General features: G+C 36.3%; 1 protein-coding gene across 4 annotated transcripts in view; it reads right to left on the bottom strand.

The window, feature by feature from the left end:
• Positions 1 to 15,485: 15,485 nt before the first annotated feature.
• AHCTF1 (AT-hook containing transcription factor 1) overlaps positions 15,486 to 20,519 on the bottom strand; it is an 85,764-nt gene continuing 80,730 nt past the window's right edge. For all 4 annotated transcript variants that reach the window (XM_081226455.1, XM_081226457.1, XM_081226456.1 and 1 more), the window contains 3 exons: positions 19,079 to 19,212; positions 17,723 to 17,805; positions 15,486 to 15,949 (listed from right to left, as the gene is read on the bottom strand). In XM_081226455.1, the coding sequence (XP_081082581.1) occupies positions 15,760 to 15,949; positions 17,723 to 17,805; positions 19,079 to 19,212 (407 nt within the window). In that variant the 3' untranslated portion in view covers positions 15,486 to 15,759. The remainder of the gene's footprint in view (positions 15,950 to 17,722; positions 17,806 to 19,078; positions 19,213 to 20,519) is intronic.

Genomic DNA, 20,519 nt, shown 5'->3' with positions numbered 1-20,519 from the left:
TTTAAAAAAAAAAAAAAACCTACCATTGAAGTTGTTTTAATTTACCTGGCCTGCAAATTTACTGCTAGGATCAGCTGAAACAAACACACCATCCTTATCCTTTTGAAATCCATTGTGAGACCAGTATGCCAGGTCAAAAGTAAATATCTTCATATGTTCTGGATTCTTAGGGTCTTATATCATGGTAGTGGTCCTGGAATGCATGGAAATCACACATTTGCTCCCAGAATTCTTCTCTCTATATATTCAAATTACAAATTCAATCATTACAGTTTTTCTATCATCTGATTGTTTTTCAGGTCTTTACATCTAGTAAGATATTAAGCCAATAACTTATCATTTATTCATTTTGTTCTCTAATTATGTTATTCTTAGCAGCTATTATGACAACAGTTGCTCTTATACTACCTCAGAAATTTTAAAAGGCTTGTCTCTAGTCATATTAAATTTCTGAGAATAGCATATCTAACACTCAGCTATACTAATAGCATAAACTATAGCATCAGAGATCCATTTCCAACGTGACAATGTAAGAAGTTCCACTGTCCCACTCCCCAGCAAAACTGGTGAAAATTATTAACGAAAAAAAGGAAAATGAAAATTTTTAAAGCCTCTGGAAATGGTTCTAAAAGCAAACAGCCAATGAAGAAAGATCTATTCAATAAAATCTATCAAAATTTAGTAAGAAAGGAGAGTTTGTGTTGTTTAAGCAAGACTATTCCTTACCTCTCCATTGCCAGCTCAGCAAAGCAGAGATGACTTCAGATTGCTGGAGCTAAGAACACAGGGTTCCCTTTCTCCCCAGATCCCAGAAGGAGGGATTTATTCCTAGGAGGAGAATGTCAGCATTTCCCACCCTGCCCCCATCTACCTGTGACTGAGGCTAAGTATAGGAAAGTATAGGTGAGAGGTGAGAGTTCCTTCTTCTACCTAGTTTCCACTCATGGAACGGAGACTCTACTTTGGTTGCAGCATGCTGAGAATACTGGGGTGCTGATCACCCTTGCCCTGGCCCCTGAGGTAGTGGTTCTATACCAAAAGAGACAAACTGAGAGGGTCACAGGCTGCTGTTCCACATTCACCAAGTGCTGGGCTTCTAGAGCAGGGGTGTCATACAGAGTAGCTTGCTGTTGTCCCCACCCACAAATCCAGAGCCCTGGTTTAGAGATCTTCCCTGGGCAGATAGCACCTAATCTCTTCCCAAAGGGACTGACTTCATTTGCCCCCTTAGAGAAGTTCAACCCTAAGGGCGCTCTTAAGCACAGAGGCGGCTGTGATGAAAGGCAATTGGGAGATTCAAGAAACAGGTTAAAGTACAGGCCCTCTAGTTTATAGGGGAGGAACCCACCTGGACACTGAAAACAATATCAAACACTGATCTCAGAAGTTAAACTTTTCAAAAGAACCAGAATTTGGTTGAATTAGTTTGTAGAGCAATTTATGCCCAATGTCATTGTTGAAAACAACATAGCAATCAATCAGCAATCAGTGAAGTTTGCAGACTTGGTGTGGAGAAGAGGGAAAGGGAGCCCTACAAAAACCGTTACCACCCCAGGGTAACCAGGGCATACCCAAAGCTGTGTCACCTTGAGGAGCAACAAAAAAAGTAGGGGTTGGGGGATGTGTTTGGTATTTTCACCATTAAGCTTCTTTGCCATAAATATATTTGCTGCACACATTTTCACCACAAACATTTTTGGTGCATAACTGACTGGCCATAAAGCAAGTCTGCCATGCCAGATAAAATTAACTGGTTGACAGTTTGCTCTCAATTGGTTTAAATGCATTAGCATTTCTTCCTGTTATCCACATTACTGAAGGCTTTAACTCCAGTGACAATGATTTATTTGCTCCAAGAGTTGTTTTCTTATTTTTTTAATAAGGTATTTAAAATTTTTTGTGCTCCCCCACCATTTTAGGGTTTGATTTTCTCTTTTTTTAAAAAAAAATTTAATTTATTTGGTTGCTCCGGGTCTTAGTTGTGGCAGGTGGGCTCCTTAGTTGTGGCTTGCTGGCTCCTTAGTTGTGGCAGGGGGGCCCTTAGTTGTGGCATGCAAACTCTTAGTTGTGGCATGCATGTGGGATCTAGTTCCTTGACCAGGGATCAAACCCGGGGCCCCTGAATTGGGAGTGTGTAGTCTTAACAACTGTGCCACCAGGAAAGTCCCTGTTTTCTTATTTTGAAATGCACTACATTAGAGAAGAAAGAAGCTGAGGGCCTCAAAGGCACAGAGTTGGAACATTTCCCAGAGAACTTTGGAATACTCATCAAAGGACATGTGACAATATGCCAAGAACAAACAACAGTGTAGAGGCTTTCACAACACACCAAAGCTCAGTTACAAATACGTATCCTAGTGTTTGGAGCTGATACCTCTCTTAATGAAGGAAGAAATTTTAGTGAAAAAGAAACAAGTTCAATGCCAAATGAGAAGACTAATCAACAGGCAAAAAAAAAAAGCATGATACTATAAATGAAAGACTTCAAAGATAAGTGCTTTACATACAAGCCACAAAATAAAATCAGTTATTTGTGCAGTATTGCTAAGAATCTACACATAACTTAAATGCAATCAAATATTTTGTATTTTGAAATAGTCTTTTAATGTCCCTCTTTTCTTTTTCATTATTTTATTTTTTATGGCAAAGTTATCCTATGGCCAACTAGTTATGTGGTGAAAATGTTTGTGGCAAAGAAGTTTACAGCAAAAGTACCTAGAACCTGGTGGAAGATAAGACTTAACTAAAATAATGCAGCCCATCACTAAACAAATAAACAAGCAAATAACAATAACAAGCTACAGAGGGGCGGGAGGACCAGTACCCAGACTTGTTACAATATATTATCTAAAATGTCCAGTTTCCCTAAAAAACTGTGAAGCATGCAAATAAATAGGAAAGTAAGACTTACACATTGGAAAAAAAGCAACAGAAGTAACCAGATGCTGGAGTTATCAGAAAAATACTTAAAGTAACAATTATAAATATATTCACAGAAATAAAGGAAACCAGATTAAAGAACTAAAGGAAGGATTATAAAGGAATAGTATAAACAATTGATTACATTAGATAATTTAGATGAAATGGACAAATTCTTAGACACAATCTACTGAAGCAGACTCAAGAAGAAATAGACAATCATCTGAATAGGCCTATAACAAATGAAGAGATGGTAGTAAAAAAACAACAAATAAAACTACTCATGAAGAAATGGCTTCACTGCTTAATTCTATCAAACATTTACAGAATTAATACCAATTCTTCATAAACTCTTCTAAAATATAGAAGAGGGAATACTCCCCAACTTATTTTTATGAAGCCAGTATTACCCTGATACCAAATCCAGATAAAGACATCACAAGAAAATAAAACTACAGACCAATATCTCTTATAAATATGGACGCAAAAATCCCTGACAAATTATTACCAACGTGAATCCAGCAACATATAAAAAGAATTATACACCGTAACAAAATGAGATTTATCCTAGGGATACAAGGTTGGTTTAACATCTGAAAATGATTCTATTGATCATGTTTTTTATTTTCTATATTTATGAACTTTTACATCCCTGGGGCCTGGAGAGATTGTCCCTCCCAGGGCTAATGAATTTGTAGAGATAGCAAAAACCTTACCTTTCATGCAAACCAACCAATCCAAAGTCCACATCCCAAACACCTCCTTCATCTAACTCACACACCAAGCCAATATTTTCCTCACCTTACATCACCCCAGGGCCAAGTACCTGAAAAGTAGGCTTCACACATGGAAACTACTCAAACTGTCCAATCCTAAGATTGCTCAAACTTGCCTACCATGCCTTGCCCATTCCTTCCTGTGGAAACGACCATAAGGCTGTGAGCCATGCATTCTTTTTTTTTTTTTTTGCGGTGCATGGGCCTCTCACTGTTGTGGCCTCTCCCATTGTGGAGCACAGGCTCTGGATGCACAGGCTCAGCGGCCATGGCTCACGGGCCCAGCCGCTGCACGGCATGTGGGATCTTCCTGGACCGGGGCACGAACCCGTGTACCCTGCATTGGCAGGCAGACTCTCAACCACTGCGCCACCAGGGAAGCCCCATGCATTCTTTTCTCCAGGCTTCTGACCAACCTTGATACTTCCCCCATGTGGCTGCGTGGAATGCTCCTTTCTCTTGAGAATTATAAGGCAGCTGTCACTAAATCTGTCACCTTACTATACCTGAGTAAAACAAATCTTGGTACACTTTAAAATAATGATTAATGTAATATATATCAATAGAATAAAACAAAAAAAAATCACACATCTCAAGATGCAGAAAATGCATTTGACAAAATCCAACACCCTTTCATGATAAAAACACTCAACAAATCAGGAATAGAATGGAACTTCTTCAGTCTCATAAGGGGCATCCATGAAAAACCCATGACTAATATCACACTTAATAGTCAAGGCTGACTATTACCCCCTAAGATCAGGATGAAGACAAGGATTTCTACTCTTGACATCACTATTCAATATTGTATTGGAGGTTCTAACCAGGGCAATTAGGCAGGAAAAAGAAACAAAAGGCATCAAGATAGGAAAGGAAGAAGTAAAATGATTGCTCTTTGCAGATGATGTGATCTTAGAAAATCCTAAGGAATCCACTAAAAACTATTAGAATGAGTTCAGTAAGTTTGCAGGATGTAAAACCAATACACAGTAATCAACTGTATTTCTCTACACTTTAAACAACCTGAAAAGGAAAGTAAGAAAATTTCATTTCTAATACTACCAAAAAGAATAAAATCTTTAAGAATAAGGTTAACAAAAGAAGTACAAAACATATACTCTGAATACTACAAAACATTGTGGGAATTTAGAAACATTGTTTCTAAAAATTAGAAAAACACTCCATTTATAGATCAAAAGACTTGGCATTATTAAGATAATGCTCCCCAAATTGATGTACATTCAATGCAATCTCTTTCAGAATCCCACCTGACTTCTTTGTAGAAATTGACAAGCTGATTGTAAAATTCCTATGGAACTGCCAGGCATCCAGAATAGCCAAAACAATATTTAAAAAGAAGAAAAAAGTAGGATTCACACCAACTTCACAATTCAGTACAACCAACAGTGATCAAGTGTGTGTGGTACTGGCATGATACAGACATACAGACTAATGTAATGAAGTGGAGAATCCAGATATAAACCCAAACTTCTGTGATCAACTGATTTTCAACAAGGCTGCCAAAATGGAGAAAGAATAGCCTTTAGAAAGAATGGTGCTGGGAAAACTCAATGGCCACATTCAAAAGAATGAACTTGGATCCTTACCTCACATCATATATAAAAATCAACTCAAAATGGACCAAAGCCCTAAATGTAAAAGCTAAAACTAAAAAAGAAAGCATAAATCTTCATGACATTGGATTGGGCAAAGAGAGATATAACATCAAAAGCACAATTTTAAAAAAAAGGACTTCAAAATTAAAAACTTTTGTGTTTCAAAGGATGAAAAGATGACCCTTTGGGAGAAAATTTGCAAATCATATATCTAGTAAGAAATTATATTAGAATATATAAAGAACAGTTCAATATAAAAAGATAATCCAATATAAAAATGAGCAAAGGATCTGCACAGACATTTCCCCAAGGGAGATATACTAATAGGCAATAGTACATGAAAAGATGTATGACATCATTAGTCATCAGGAAAATGCATATCAAAACCATGAGATACCACTTCACATCAACTAGAATGGCTATAACGAAGTAAGATAACAAGTGTTAGCCTGAATTAGAGAAACTGGAACCCTCATCCACTGCTAGTAGTAATATAAAATGGTGCATCTGCTTTGGAAAAGTCTGGCAACTCCTCAAATTATAACATAGAGTTACTATATGACTCAGCAGTTCCATGCCTAGGTATATAACCAAATGAAAACGTGTCCACACAAAAACTTGTAAACAAATGTTTATAGCAACATGATTCATAATAGCTAACAGGTGGGAAAAACCCTGACACCAAATAGCTGAGGAATGGATGAACAAAATGTGGTATATCCATACAATGGATTATCCAGCCATAAAGAAATGAATTTTTGACATATGCTACAATATGGATAAACCTTGAACACATTATGCTGAGTGAAAGAAGGCAGTCATAAAAGACTATATAATTCCATTTTTACAAATTGTACAGACCAGGGAAATATGCAGAAACAGGGATTAGTTTAATGGTTGTTTAGGACTGGGGGAATAAGGATGACAGCTAAACAGTACAGACATCCTGGTCCTGAAACCAAGACGGCTGAGTAGAAGGACATGCTCTCACTCCCTCTTGTGAGAACACCAGAATCACAACTAGCTGCTGGAAAATCATCGGCAGGAAGACACTGGAACTCACCAAAAAAGATACCCCACATCCAAAGGAGAAGCCACAATGAGACGGTAGGAGGGGCGCAATCACAGTAAAATCAAATCCCATAACTGCTGGGCGGGTGACTCACAGACTGGAGAACACTTATACCACAGAAGTCCACCCACTGGAGTGAAGGTTCTGAGCCCCACGTCTGGCTTCACAAACTGGGGGTCTGGCAATGGGAGGAGGAATTCTTAGAGAATCAGACTTTGAAGCCTAGTGGGATTTGACTGCAGGACTTCGACAGGACTAGGGGAAACAGAGATTCCACTCTTGGAGGGCACACACAAAGTAGTGTGTGCATTGGGACCCAGGGAATGGAGCAGTGACCCCAGGGGAGACTGAACCAGACCTACCTACTAGTGTTGGAGGGTCTCCTGCAGAGGTGGGGGCTGGCTGTGCCTGACCATGGGGACAAGGACACTGGCAGCAGAAGTTCTGGGAAGTACTCCTTGGCGTGAGCCCACCCACAGTCTGCCATTAGCTCAACCAAAGAGCCCAGGTAGGCTCCAGTGTTGAGCTGCCTCAGGAGAAACAACCAACAGGAAGGGAACCCAGCCCCACCCATCAGCAGTCAAGTGCATTAAGGTTTTACTGAGCTCTGCCCACCAGAGCAACACCCAGCTCTACCCACCACCAGTCCCTCCCATCAAGAAACCTGCACAAGCCTCTTAGATAGCCTCATCCACCAGAGGGCAGACAGCAGAAGCAAGAAGAACTACAATCCTGCAGCCTGTGGAACAAAAACCACATTCACAGAAAGACAGACAACATGAAAAGGCAGAGGGTTATGCATCAGATGAAGGAGCAAGATAAAACCCCAGAAAAACAACTAAATGAAGTGGAGATAGGCAACCTACCAGAAAAAGAATTCAGAATAATGATAGTGAAGATGATACAGGACCTCGTAAAAACAATGGAGGCAAAGATCAAGAAGATGTAAGAAATGTTTAAAAAAGACCTAGAAGAATTAAAGAACAAACAAACAGAGATGAACAATACAGTAAGTGAAATGAAAACTACACTAGAAGGAATCAATAACAGGATAACTGAGGCAGAAGAACGGATAAGTGATCTGGAAGACAGAATGGTGGAATTCACTGCCACACAATAGAATAAAGAAAAAAGAATGAAAAGAAATGAAGACAGCCTAAGAGACCTCTGGGACAACATTAAACGCAACAACATTCACATTATAGGGGTCCCAGAAGGAGAAGAGAGAGAGAAAGGACCAGAGAAAATATTTCAAGAGATTATAGTCAAAAACTTCCCTAACATGGCAAAAGAAATAGCCACCCAAGTCCAGGAAGTGCAGCAAGTCCCATACAGGATAAAACCAAGGAGAAACATGCTGAGACACATAGTAATCAAATTGGCAAAAATTAAAGACAAAGAAAAATTATTGAAAGCAGCAAGGGGAAAATGACAAATAACACACAAGGGAACTCCCATAAGGTTAACAGCTGATTTCTCAGCAGAAACTCTACAAGCCAGAAGGGAGTGGCATGATATACTTAAACTGATGAAAGGGAAGAACCTACAGCCAAGATTACTCTACCTGGCAAGGATCTCATTCCGATTCAATGGAGAAATTAAAGCTTTACAAACAAGCAAAAGCTAAGATAATTGAGCACCACCAAACTAGCTCTACAACAAATGCTAAAGGAACTTCTCTAACTGGGAAACGGAAGAGAAGAAAAGGACCTACAAAAAGAAACCAAGAACAATTAAGAAAACGGTCATAGGAACATACATATCAATAATTACCTTAAATGTGAATGGATTAAATGCTCCAACCAAAAAACACAGGCTTGCTGAATGGATACAAAAACAAGACCCATATATATGCTGTCTACAAGAGACCCACTTCAGACTGAAAGTGAGGGGATGGAAAAAGATATTCCATGCAAACGGAAATCAAAAGAAAGCTGGAGTAGCTATACTCATATCAGATAAAATAGAATTTAACATAAAGAATGTTACAACAGACAAGGAAGGACACTACATAATGATCAAGTGATCAATCCCAGAAGAAGATATGAAAATTATAAATATATATGCACCCAACATAGGAGCACCTCAATACATAAGGCAACTGCTAACAGTTGCAAAAGAGGAAACTGACAGTAACACAATAATACTGGGGGACTTTAACACCTCACTTACACCAATGGACAGATCATCCAAAATGAAAATAAATAAGGAAGTAGAAGCTTTAAATGACACAGTAGACCAGATATATTTGATATTTATAGGACATTCCATCCAAAAACAGCAGATTACACTTTCTTCTCAAGTGCACATGGAACATTCTCCAGGATAGATCACATCCTGGGTCACATATCAAGCCTCAGTAAATTTAGGAAAATTGAAATCATATCAAGCAACTTTTCTGATCACAATGCTATGAGATCAGAAATGAATTACAGGGGAAAAAATGTAAAAAACACAAACACATGGAGGCTAAACACTACGTTGCTAAATAACAAAGAGATCACTGAAGAAATCAAAGAGGAAATCAAAAAATACCTAGAGACAAATGACAATGAAAACACAACAATCCAAAACCTATGGGATATAGCAAAAGCAGTTCTATGAGGGAAGTTTATAGCTATACAAGCCTACCTCAAGAAACAAGCAAAATCTCAAATAATCTAACCTTACACCTAAAGGAAATAGAGAAAGAGGACAAACAAACCCAAAGTTAGCAGAAGCAAGAAATCCTAAAGATCAGAACAGAAATAAATGAAATAGAAGCAAAGAAAACAATAGCAGAGATCAATAAAACTAAAAGCTGGCTCTTTGAGAAGATAAACAAAATTGATAAACCATTAGCCAGACTCATCCAGAAAAAGGGGGAGAGGACTCAAATTAATAAAGTTAGAAATGAAAAAGGAGAAGTTACAACAGACAGCGCAGAAATACAAAGCATCCTAAGAGACTACTACAAGCAACTCTATGCCAATAAAATGGACAACCTGGAAGAAATGGACAAATTTTTAGAAAGGTATAACCTTCCAAGACTGAACCAGGAAGAAATAGAAAATATGAACAGACCAATCACAAGTAATGAAATTGAAACTGTGATTTAAAATCTTCCAACAAACAAAAGTCCAGGACCAGATGGCTTCACAGGTGAATTCTATCAAACATTTAGAGAAGAGCTAACACCCATCCTTCTCAAACTCTTCCAAAAACTGGCAGAGGAAGGAACACTCCCAAACTCATTCTATGAGGCCACCATCACCCTGATACCAAAACTAGACAAAGATACTACAAAAAAAGAAGAGACCAATATCACTGATGAGTATAGATGCAAAAATCCTCAACAGAATACTAGCAAACAGAATCCAACAACACATTAAAAGGATCATACATCAGGATCAAGTGGGATTTATCCCAGTGATGCAAGGATTCTTAAATATATGCAAATCAATGTGATACACCATATTAACAAATTGAAGAATAAAAACCATATGATCATCTCAATAGATGCAGAAAAAGCTTTTGACTAAATTCAACACCCATTTATGATAAAAACCCTACAGAAAGTGGACATAGAGGGAACCTACCTCAATATAATAAAGGCCATATATGACAATCCCACAGCAAACATCATTCTCAATGGTGAAACACTGAAAGCATTTCCTCTAAGATCAGAAACAAGACAAGGATGTCCACTCTCACCGCTATTATTCAACATAGTTTTGGAAGTCCTAGCCTCAGCAATCAGAGAAGAAAAAGAAATAGAAGGAATGCAAATTGAAAAAGAAGTAAAACCTGTCACTGTTTGCAGATGACATAGAGCATCCTAAAGATGCCACCAGAAAACTACTAGAGCTAATCAATGAATTTGGTAAATTTGCAGGATACAAAATTAATGCACAGAAACCTCTTGCATTCCTATACACTAACAACAAAAGATCAGAAAGAGAAATTAAGTAAACAATCCCATTTACCACTGCAAAAAGAAGAATAAAATACCTAGGAATAAACCTACCCACGGAGACAAAAGACCTGCATGCAGAAAACCATAAGACACTGATGAAAGAAATTAAAGATGATACCAAGAGATGGAGAGATATACTATGTTCTTGGATTGGAAGAATCAATATTGTGAAAATGACTATACTACCCAAAGCAATCTACAGATTCTATGCAATCCCTATCAAATTACCAATGGCATTTTTTACACAACTAGAACAAAACATCTGAAAATTTGTATGGAGACACAGAAGACCCCGAATAGCCAAAGCAGTCTTGAGGGAAAAAAACGGAGCTGGAGGAATCAGACTCCCTGACTTCAGACTATACTACAAAGCTACAGTAATCAAGACAATATGGTACTGGAACAAAAACAGAAACAGATCAATGGAACAAGATAGAAAGCCCATAGGTAAACCCACACACCTATGGTCAACTAATCTATGACAAAGGAGGCAAGGATATACAATGGAGAAAAGACAGCCTCTTCAATAAGTGGTCCTGGGAAAACTGGACAGCTACATGTAAAAGAATGAAATTAGAACACTCCCTAACACCATACACAAAAATAAACTCAAAATGGATTAGAGACCTAAATGTAAGACCAGACACTATAAAACTCTTAGAGGAAGACATAGGAAGAACACTCTTTGACATAAATCACAGCAAGATCTTTTTTTATCCACCTCGTAGAGTAATGGGAATAAAAACAAAAATAAACAAATGGGACCTAATTAAACTTAACAGTTTTTGCATAGCAAAAGAAACCATAAACAAGACAAAAAGAAAACGCTCAGAATGGGAGAAAATATTTGCAAATGAAGCATCTGACAAAGGATTCATCTCCAAAATATATAAACAGCTCATGCAGCTCGATATTAAAAAAACAAACAACCCAATCCAAAAATGGACAGAAGACCTAAATAGACATTTCTCCAAAGAAGACATACAGATGGCCAAGAAGCACATGAAAAGCTGCTTAACAACACTAATTATTAGAGAAATGCAAATCAAAACTACAGTGAGGTATACCTCACAACAGTTAGAATGGGCATCATTAGAAAATCTATAAACAACAAATGCTGGAGAGGGTGTGGAGAAAATGGAACCCTCTTGCACTGTTAATGGAATGTAAATTGATACAGCCACTATGGAGAACAGTATGGAGGTTCCTTAAAAAACTAAAAATAGAATTACCATATGATCCAGCAATCCCACTACTGGGCCATATACCCAGAGAAAACCATAATTCAAAAAGACACATGCACCCCAATGTTCATTGTAGCACTATTTACAATAGCCAGGTCATGGAAGCAACCTAAATGCTCATCGACAGACGAATGGATAAAGATGTGGTACATGTATACAATGGAATATTAATCAGCCATAAAAAGGAACGAAATTGGGTCATTTGTTGAGACGTGGATGGATCTAGAGACTGTCATACAGAGTGAAGGAAGTCAGAAAGAGAAAAACAAATATTGTATATTAACGCATATATGTGCAACCTAGAAAAATGGTACAGCTGAACCAGTTTGCAGGGCAGGAATTGAGACACAGATGTAGAGAACAAACGTATGGACTCCAAGGGGGGAAAGCTGCGCGTGGTGGTGGTGGTGTTGTGCTGAATTGGGTGATTGCGATTGACATGTATACACTGATGTGTATAAAATTGATGACTAATAAGAACCTGCTGTATAATAAAAAAATGTGATCAAATGTATCCTATTGGAAAGAAGCAAAAATAGACCATATTTAACCAGATTTACTAAATTATATACTTTAATAATATTTAGCACCTATTGCAGATGTATTCATTATTGCAGACTGTATTTGCCTTATCAATGTCTTTGCTTTGGTAATAAAAATAAAATCTTAAAAAAATATGTAGGAACTCACTTTTGTTCTCTAACTGTTCCTAGCGTTCTATTTCTGGGTCATAGATTCAGTATCTTCTCTTACTTATCTGACAATATTAACTACGATGATAATGATTTTTGTTTGCTACCTGCATTATCTTTTGTTTTTTATTTGTTTTAGTCTGTGTGACCCTGAAGAATTTCCTCAAAAAAAAAAAAAAGAGTACATTCTTTTTTGAGGTGATAAAAATGTTCTATCAATAAATCTGACCATGGTGATGGTTGCATCTATCTGTGAATATATTAAAAATTGAATTATACACTGTAAATGAGTTAAATGTATAGAATATAAATAATTTCAATAAAACCATTTGAAAGATATTATGTCCCTATGTCCCATTGATATTATGGTGAAAATAACTATAGCAGCTAATATTAAAAGTTTACTTGTCTTGTTAAGCACAGTGCTAACTTACAGATAATTTCATCCAGTGTAACAGTGACCCTGTGAGGTATCAATATCTCCATTTTACTCGTAAGGAATTCAAGGCTCAGAGCTTAAAAACGTGAAGGCTACACAGTGGTTAAGTGATAAAGTCAGGTTTTGAACCCAAGTTCATTCGACTTCAAAGGCTCCTGACGGCCTTTTTCTTACAACAAAGGAAGTCTCATAATGTTGGTTCTCTGATCGCACAGTGAAGATAAAGACTGGATATGAAGTTAGAAAATCAGGCAGGGTCTAGGTCACCAAGGCGGTGTAACAGTTGTCCAGGCGTGATCCGTAACTCTTTAGCCCCAAACCACCTCTTGAATTCATTCTCTTTCCTCCTTGCTACTATTCTAGTCTAAGATAACCAACTTTGGTGGTATATTTGAATCAAATGCAATCACTTTTAACGGACCTAAAGGCTGTATAATTATGTAACTGCTTTACTACCCATTTCTATATCCTTGTTAACTGTTTAAAGCTTGCAGTTAGTTTAGTGATATTTAAGTCCAGTGAAAAATACCCCTGGAATAAATTTCAATGTGTTGATGGGTTAGGTCATAAAATGGTTTTATTTCCCTTTTTCTGGCCAAAACATTTAATTTACTGATCACAAGTTAATTCTTTGACATTTTCTGCATCCGTTCCCTGAGAAACTATGCCACTTTAGAAACCTTAAATATCTGCTACACTTGAAGTTGTCTAGTTATACCTATAAAGTTATCTAATCATATATCTGCCTGATTGCTAAAATATTTTCTGCAATATAGAGGAATGCCAAGGGACAGAACTGATAGCAACTGCAAATGTGCAAAGCAGTATTTTGTTTTAATGGACAAGAAAGAAAAAGCAGCAAATTGTACAAGTGGGAAAAAAGATGTAATATGAGGTCATCATTACACTGTATCCCATTCAGAATTAATTACTGTCAAATAAACCTTTGCATGCCGTTCTAGCATACTCTTATCCAAATCTTACTTATCCTTTATGATCATCACAAATGCTTCTAGCTCCAGAAGTCTTCAAGTTCTGTGCAGGCAGAATGAACTATACCTGATCTTTCTCTGGGTGCCAAGATGATTTACCTTACCACGGTACATACTGCTATAAATTATTAACATACATAGACAGTACACTGTATCCTCAGTTTCTAGTTCAGCGTTTGAGCCACAAAAAACAATCAAAACTCTGCTGAAGGGGTCAATTGTTAACAGTTATCTTAAGATTCAACTATTCCATTGATAATCAAAGATAGGCCAATTGCTAAAGGTCCCAGAATGAGTATAATCCATAAATTGTTTAACAACTGGTGTTTCTGTAAAGTTATATAAATAAAATTACACATAAAAGCTTGTAAAATGCAGAGCTCATTCAGAACTGGGAATTTGTTTGCTTATGACCTATTGTTTTTGAGGGACAAAAAGTACATTATTAAAAATACATAGCACATGTCTATATTCACCAAACTGCACTGATTTAAAAAATTATTAACTTGACAATACGTTTTTCTTGTCAATTTTTTTATTGTGCTATTTGCTCAAATGAATGAAATGAAGTGTTTTCTGAATTATGTTTAGATCTTTAAATTACCCACTTAACAAGTTAATTTAAATAAATTTAATATTCGGTAAATGACAAGCAGCTTAAATACAAGTTTGATAATTATTTTAAAAATTAATAAAGTGAAAGTCATAGTCAAACTTTCAACAAGGCAATGTAACATTTATCACTAACCTGACTAAAAGGCTGCACTCGTACTGCCACTCTCACGCTGTCAATACTTGGCATAGGCATTTTCATCATTTTCCCATTATTCGTATTATTTGGTAGAAAAATAATGTAGAAAGTACACTGCTTATGCTTCACACTGAAACACTGAAAGCTTAGCCAACAAAAGCAGGCTGTTTCTAGACAATCAATTATTAATGGTCCATTCATTACACACTATCAATTACCTGTTATAATTGTACAATACTTATTTATTGATGAATTTTATAGCCCACATCAAGCACCACCACTTAATTGCACACAGTCACATTGCAGAGAACAGTGGTTTTTCTTTTCCTTTTTCCACATTTACTCACACTCTTTACCCATCCTCAATATTCTGTGCCTGAGGTCCTATGAGAGTTTGTCATTTTAAAACCTGAATATTAAGGGATTTCTGCAATTCAGTAGCAAGCTCCTTCACAGCAAGAATATTTATAAAATTTGATCAGACTTCTCATTCTATGAATATCAGGCACATACAAGGTGCACTGAATAGCCACACAACAGGTGTATTTTACATTTCCTTTCTGACTACTCAAACCTTTTTAAGAAGTTGCTAGTGAGCAGTGAACCGGTCAGTCTAACCTGGATAATCAGTCTCTGAATAATTAAGAGACTTTAAGGATAACAGCCTTTAAGCTTGCCGAACAAGAAATGCCAACATTATATTTAACCAATGCATTACTTGGAAAATAACTAATTTGAGGTAGAATGCACAAAATATGTTAAACTACAAAAAAGTGGCAAAATTACATGCCCATAATTCAATTTCTACACAGTAATAGCCTTCCCAATTTATGATTAGAAATCTTAATCACAGAAGCAAAGTGCATACATTATAAAACAGCAACTTAAAAAAAAGTTCAATCATCTTCATTTTAAAATTGGTCTAATACTTTTAACCACAGAGAAAGAAAATGGAACCAATACCTACTAGCATATAAAATCATTAATAAAACAAAAATCCCCTCTCAAAAATCTAACAGACACACAGACTACTGTGAAGTATACACTTTATTTAACATTCCAATAATAAGCCATATTGACATATTATATAAATGTATGAAGTCTTAATATAAAATAGAAAAAACTGCTTGGACTAAAAGAATCACACTCCATATGGAGTTACTTTACTTACTGAAGACATTCTGTTTACAAAAATTTATAATAATTTATATAAATTATTTTCTTCCAAATTAGATGATTTTTAATAATCCACATAATTCTGATGACTTTACAAATAGGTGTACATTAAAAACTGGAAAAAAAATTACAGCATTTTTCTGCGTAGAACTTGCTTTGGAAAAGAAGACAATTTCTTCCTGCTCCTTCCAAGACTTTTTCCTGTTACTTCTACAGTCTTTCTTGGTTTGCTCTTTACTCCATCAACTGGGCTTGCCAAGGGGGAAATCAGCTTAATTTCTACTGGAGGAGGTGACCAACTTTCTTTTTCTGTGTTTCTGAAATAAAGATTTAAGTAACAATAAACATGTTATAATATAAAATGTAATTGGCTTCCCAGTACATTGAAAGAAATCTTAGGGTTTAGTCTTTTCTAGTGCTTTATTTTATAAAGGAGAAGCAAAATAAAACTTTAGTCAAATAAACTAATCAGAGGCAGAGTTAAGGTTTCACATGATAGAAATTTTCTTTATGATTGGGATACTCAAAACAATTACTGCTGAATTTTCATTTAAATGTTTCATATGTATTAATAAATACTGCTGGGTTACAAGGAGGGGTCAAGTACCAGTAGCCAGTCCATGGAATGAGAGCCCAGCAGGCCCATAATGAGATGTATGAGAAATGACATCTCAAATACCAGCAATTAGCAACTGTGTATATATTTTCATAATATGAAATTTTCCACATATACACAAAGCCAATTTATATGTAGTGTTATTATAGTCAAATCATTAAATCATTAAATCATTTTTTTAATTAAATCATTTTTAAAGTAAGATAAAATGGATTACTTTGTACTTTTATGAAATTCAACTTAAGCAAAATATATCTGAAATGGAGTAATTTCCCCATGGATGAAATTTTAATGGCTAATAGTGAAATAATCACAGGACTTTAAAAAGTTTTTAACGATTTTTACTGATAGTTAGCTATCTTTACTAAGGTGAAACATCCCACTCCCCTCCCCCAGCTCATTGTAAAAGCAAAGATTCAGTGGGTATTCAACTACTACTAACCTTTTTTTCTTTTTAATTAATTTTTATTGGAGTATAGTTGCTTTACAATGTTGTGTTAGCTTCTACTGCACAGCAAGGTAAGTCAGCCATACATATACATATATCACCTCCATTTAGGACACTACAGTGCATTAAGTAGAGATCCTTGTATTATACAGTATGTTGCCATCAGCTGTCTACTTTATACATAGTATCAGTAGTGTATATGTGTCAATCCCAATCTCCCAATTCCTCCCATTGTCCCCCTTTCCCCTTGGTATCCATACATTTGTTCTCTACGTCTGTGTCTCTATTTCTGCTTGGCAATTAAGGTCATCTACATCATTTTCCTAGATTCCACATACATGCGTTAATATACAATATTTGTTTTTCTCTTTCTGACTTACTTCACTCTGTATGACAGTCTCTAGATCCATCCATGTCTCTACAAATGACCCAATTTCATTTCTTTTTACGGCTGAGTAATATTCTGTTGTATATATGTACCACATCTTCTTTATCCATTCCTCTGATGATGGGCATTTAGGTTGCCTCCATGACCTGGCTATTGTAAACAGTGCTGCAATGAACATTGGGGTGCATTGTGTCTTTTTGAATTATGGTTTTCTCTGGGTATATGGCCCAGTAGTGGGATTGCTGGGTCATGTGTAGTTCTTGTTTAGTTTTTTAAGGAACCTCCATACCGTTTTCCATAGTGGCTGTATCAATTTATATTCCCACCAACAGTGTAAGAGGGTTCCCTTTTCTCCACACCCTCTCCAGCATTTATTGTTTGTAGGTTTTTTAATGACGGCCATTCTGACTGGTGTGAGGTGATACCCTTCTTTAAAAAGGATGAATGAATGGGCTTTCATGCTATATAAGAAAGCCACCTTCTGCAGTGAAATCTAACAATTACACAGAGCCAGTGCATATAAATGCCCCTAAGAATTACCCTTTTCTGATGAGCTTAATTTCTCTTTTTAAGTTAAGAGTCTTCTCTAATTTTAAGAAAGAAAACAGAAAAAAATAATAGCATAGAAAAAGTCTTACTTGCTTGCTTGTTTTGTTTTTCCAGTCCTGGTTCTTTTCACTTGTTGCTTTCCCAAAGTTTCAATTGATTGAGCATCATCTTCCTATGGGTTAAAAATTTTAAAAGATGAACCTTATGTAATTAAACAATTGAAATCTAAACTAAAAAGTTCCATCCTGAGTCAAGGAATATAGCCGAAGAGTGCTAAATGAATTTAAACTTAACAAATATCAAATGGACTCCTTATATATATATATTTTTTGCTGTACACGGGCCTCTCACTGTCGTGGCCTCTCCCGTCGCGGAGCACAGGCTCCAGACGCGCAGGCCCAGCCGCTCCACGGCACGTGGGATCCTCCTGGACCGGGGCACGAACCCGCGCCCCCTGCATCGGCAGGCAGACTCCCAACTGGACTCCTTATATTTTTTGGTAGAAACCTTGGTCATCTAGGACAGCTCATTATCCCTTATCCCCACACATTCAGTTATCTCCAAGTCTTATCAATTTTATTCTGGAATGTTTCCATTGTCCCCTGCCCTTTTGTTTCATTGACTCTGTCCAAATCCAGGCTCTCATGGCATAAGAATTAGGCCACCAGTAACTATTTTTCCTCCCTAGAATTCCCTTTTCACCGAAATTACTTAAAGCATGCACATGGCTATTTGCTAGTTTGTGAACAGCCCCACCCTGTTCCTCATGCATCGCCAGGCTTCTGTGCCTTTGAATCTACTGTCTCCTCCTCCAGCAATGCCCATCTCCTTTACCTACAGGGTCTACAGGGTCATCTGGGTATAAATGATTCTTATCATGCTGTGAAATAATTATCTGTATTTTTGCCTCTTCAATTAAACTGAACTCCTGAAAAACAAGGAATCTGCCTGAATTATTTTTGTGCCTTTGTCCTTGTATAGTAACTGGCTCACAGCAGATAATTCAAGACATGCTTATGAATTAAGACTGGTAAATGTAAGGGTATCATGCTCACATTCAATCCCTGAACTATTTTTATTTTAGAGTTACATGCAACTAGTCAGCTCTGAAACACTCTCTCTCCAAGCGTGGCCTGTGGATGACACTCCAGGGGGGTCAGGGACCTACATTTTAAATAAATACATCCAGATAATTATGGTGGGACACTACAATTTAAAAACCCTTCCCCTAATAGGTAATTTAAACTGCAGCTGCCAATAATAAACCATGAGTAACATACCAATCTGTCTTAAAGGTAGTATCCCCAAAAGTGCAGAAAAGACAATTCTGGACTTAACAGTATAAATGTCTGCTCTTTTTTAAAGAAGTTTATCTAGGAAGCACTGCTTAAAAAAATAAAAAGCATGTTTAAATACACATACAAATAAAATCATGCATTTCTTACCAGTTCATCTACAAGTTTGGATGTATTAGATGTGTTTTTCTGCCTGGTCCTTAAAGTAGGAGGTGAGAAGACAAATTGAGAAGATAAATCCGAAACTAATTCTTGCAGCCGCACAGGAGCCTCTATTTTTTTAGCTAAAGAAAGGTAGAAAGAAAGAACAAAACACTGTATATCTATTTATATATATATCTATTTTATATATATAGACATATAAATTCAACTTGCAACAAAAAGCAACATCTGTGAAGTGCAGTTAAGGGCAATAACATAAAGCACAATAAAAAGAGGTATGGCATATTTGAAGGTTTGTGGCAAGTCTATCAGTGCCATTTTTCCAATAGCATTTGTTCACTTCATGTCTCTGTGTCACATTTTTGGTAATTCTCCCAGTATTTCAAACTTTTTCATTATTATTATACTTGTTACAGTAATCAGTGATCTTTGATGTTACTATCGCAAAAAGATTAGGCTCGCTTAAAGCTCAGACGATGATCAGCCGTTTTTAGCAATAAAGTATTTTATAATTAAAGTATGAACATTTAAAAAATACTATTGCACACTTAAAAGACTACAGTATAGTGTAAATATTAACTTTTACATGCACTGGGAAACCAAAAAATTTGCGTGACCTGCTTTAATGTGATATTTGCTTTATTGTGATAGTAAGGAACCTAATCTGCAAATATCTCCCAGGTATGCCTGCCCTGTGTAACCTGAGCTACTTTGCTTCATAATTCCTACTTTTCCAGAGGCAAGGTTTTTATTTTAAAAAGTAATTTTATTTACAAAGAAGAGACTCAAACCCTCTTCCCTTTCAGCTTATTCTGAGCCAGTTGTTCCATGCAAGGGGAACAACAGAAAAGTCCACAGCATAACAGGAAAAAAGCAAGCAGAGAAAGTTAACAATACAGAAAAACAGGCTGATAGGAAGATTTTCCATAGACAAATAGAAATGGTTTAATTAAGAATTACTTGAAAGTATGTAATTAAAAATATTTATCACACACATCTCAGATTTTTCTCCTGTTTTTACTATAGGGTCTCCATATTAATGGCAGTTAGCAATGTAATTATGGAAGTGGCATGGTGCAGTTGAACCAGACTGCCAGAAATTAAATCCTAGCTTCTGGATTTATTAGCTGTGGGACAAAAAGCAAGTTACCTAAACCTCTCTGTGCCTCAGTTTCTATAAAATGAGATTCAAAATGGCACCTTTAAAGTTACTGTGGAGATTAAAGATTAGAATAATGTTAGTATATGGTAAGTGCTTTATGGATATTTGCATGTTACAATATTATTATTTCAAGAATATAATTTACAAATCTTTGGAATAAAGTTCCCAAATTATAGTTCAATGATATTTCACCTACTGGGACAATCAAGAGTTCTATAAGATATCAAATTCTGTAAAGCATGTGATTTTTAACAAAAGAAAAAAGAG

The sequence above is a fragment of the Mesoplodon bidens genome (genome assembly GCF_964165515.1).
Source record: "Mesoplodon bidens genome assembly, chromosome: 2".
NCBI lineage: Eukaryota > Metazoa > Chordata > Mammalia > Artiodactyla > Ziphiidae > Mesoplodon > Mesoplodon bidens.
Note: the sequence above shows the minus strand (reverse complement) of the source record. Positions and strands in the feature narration are given on the sequence as shown.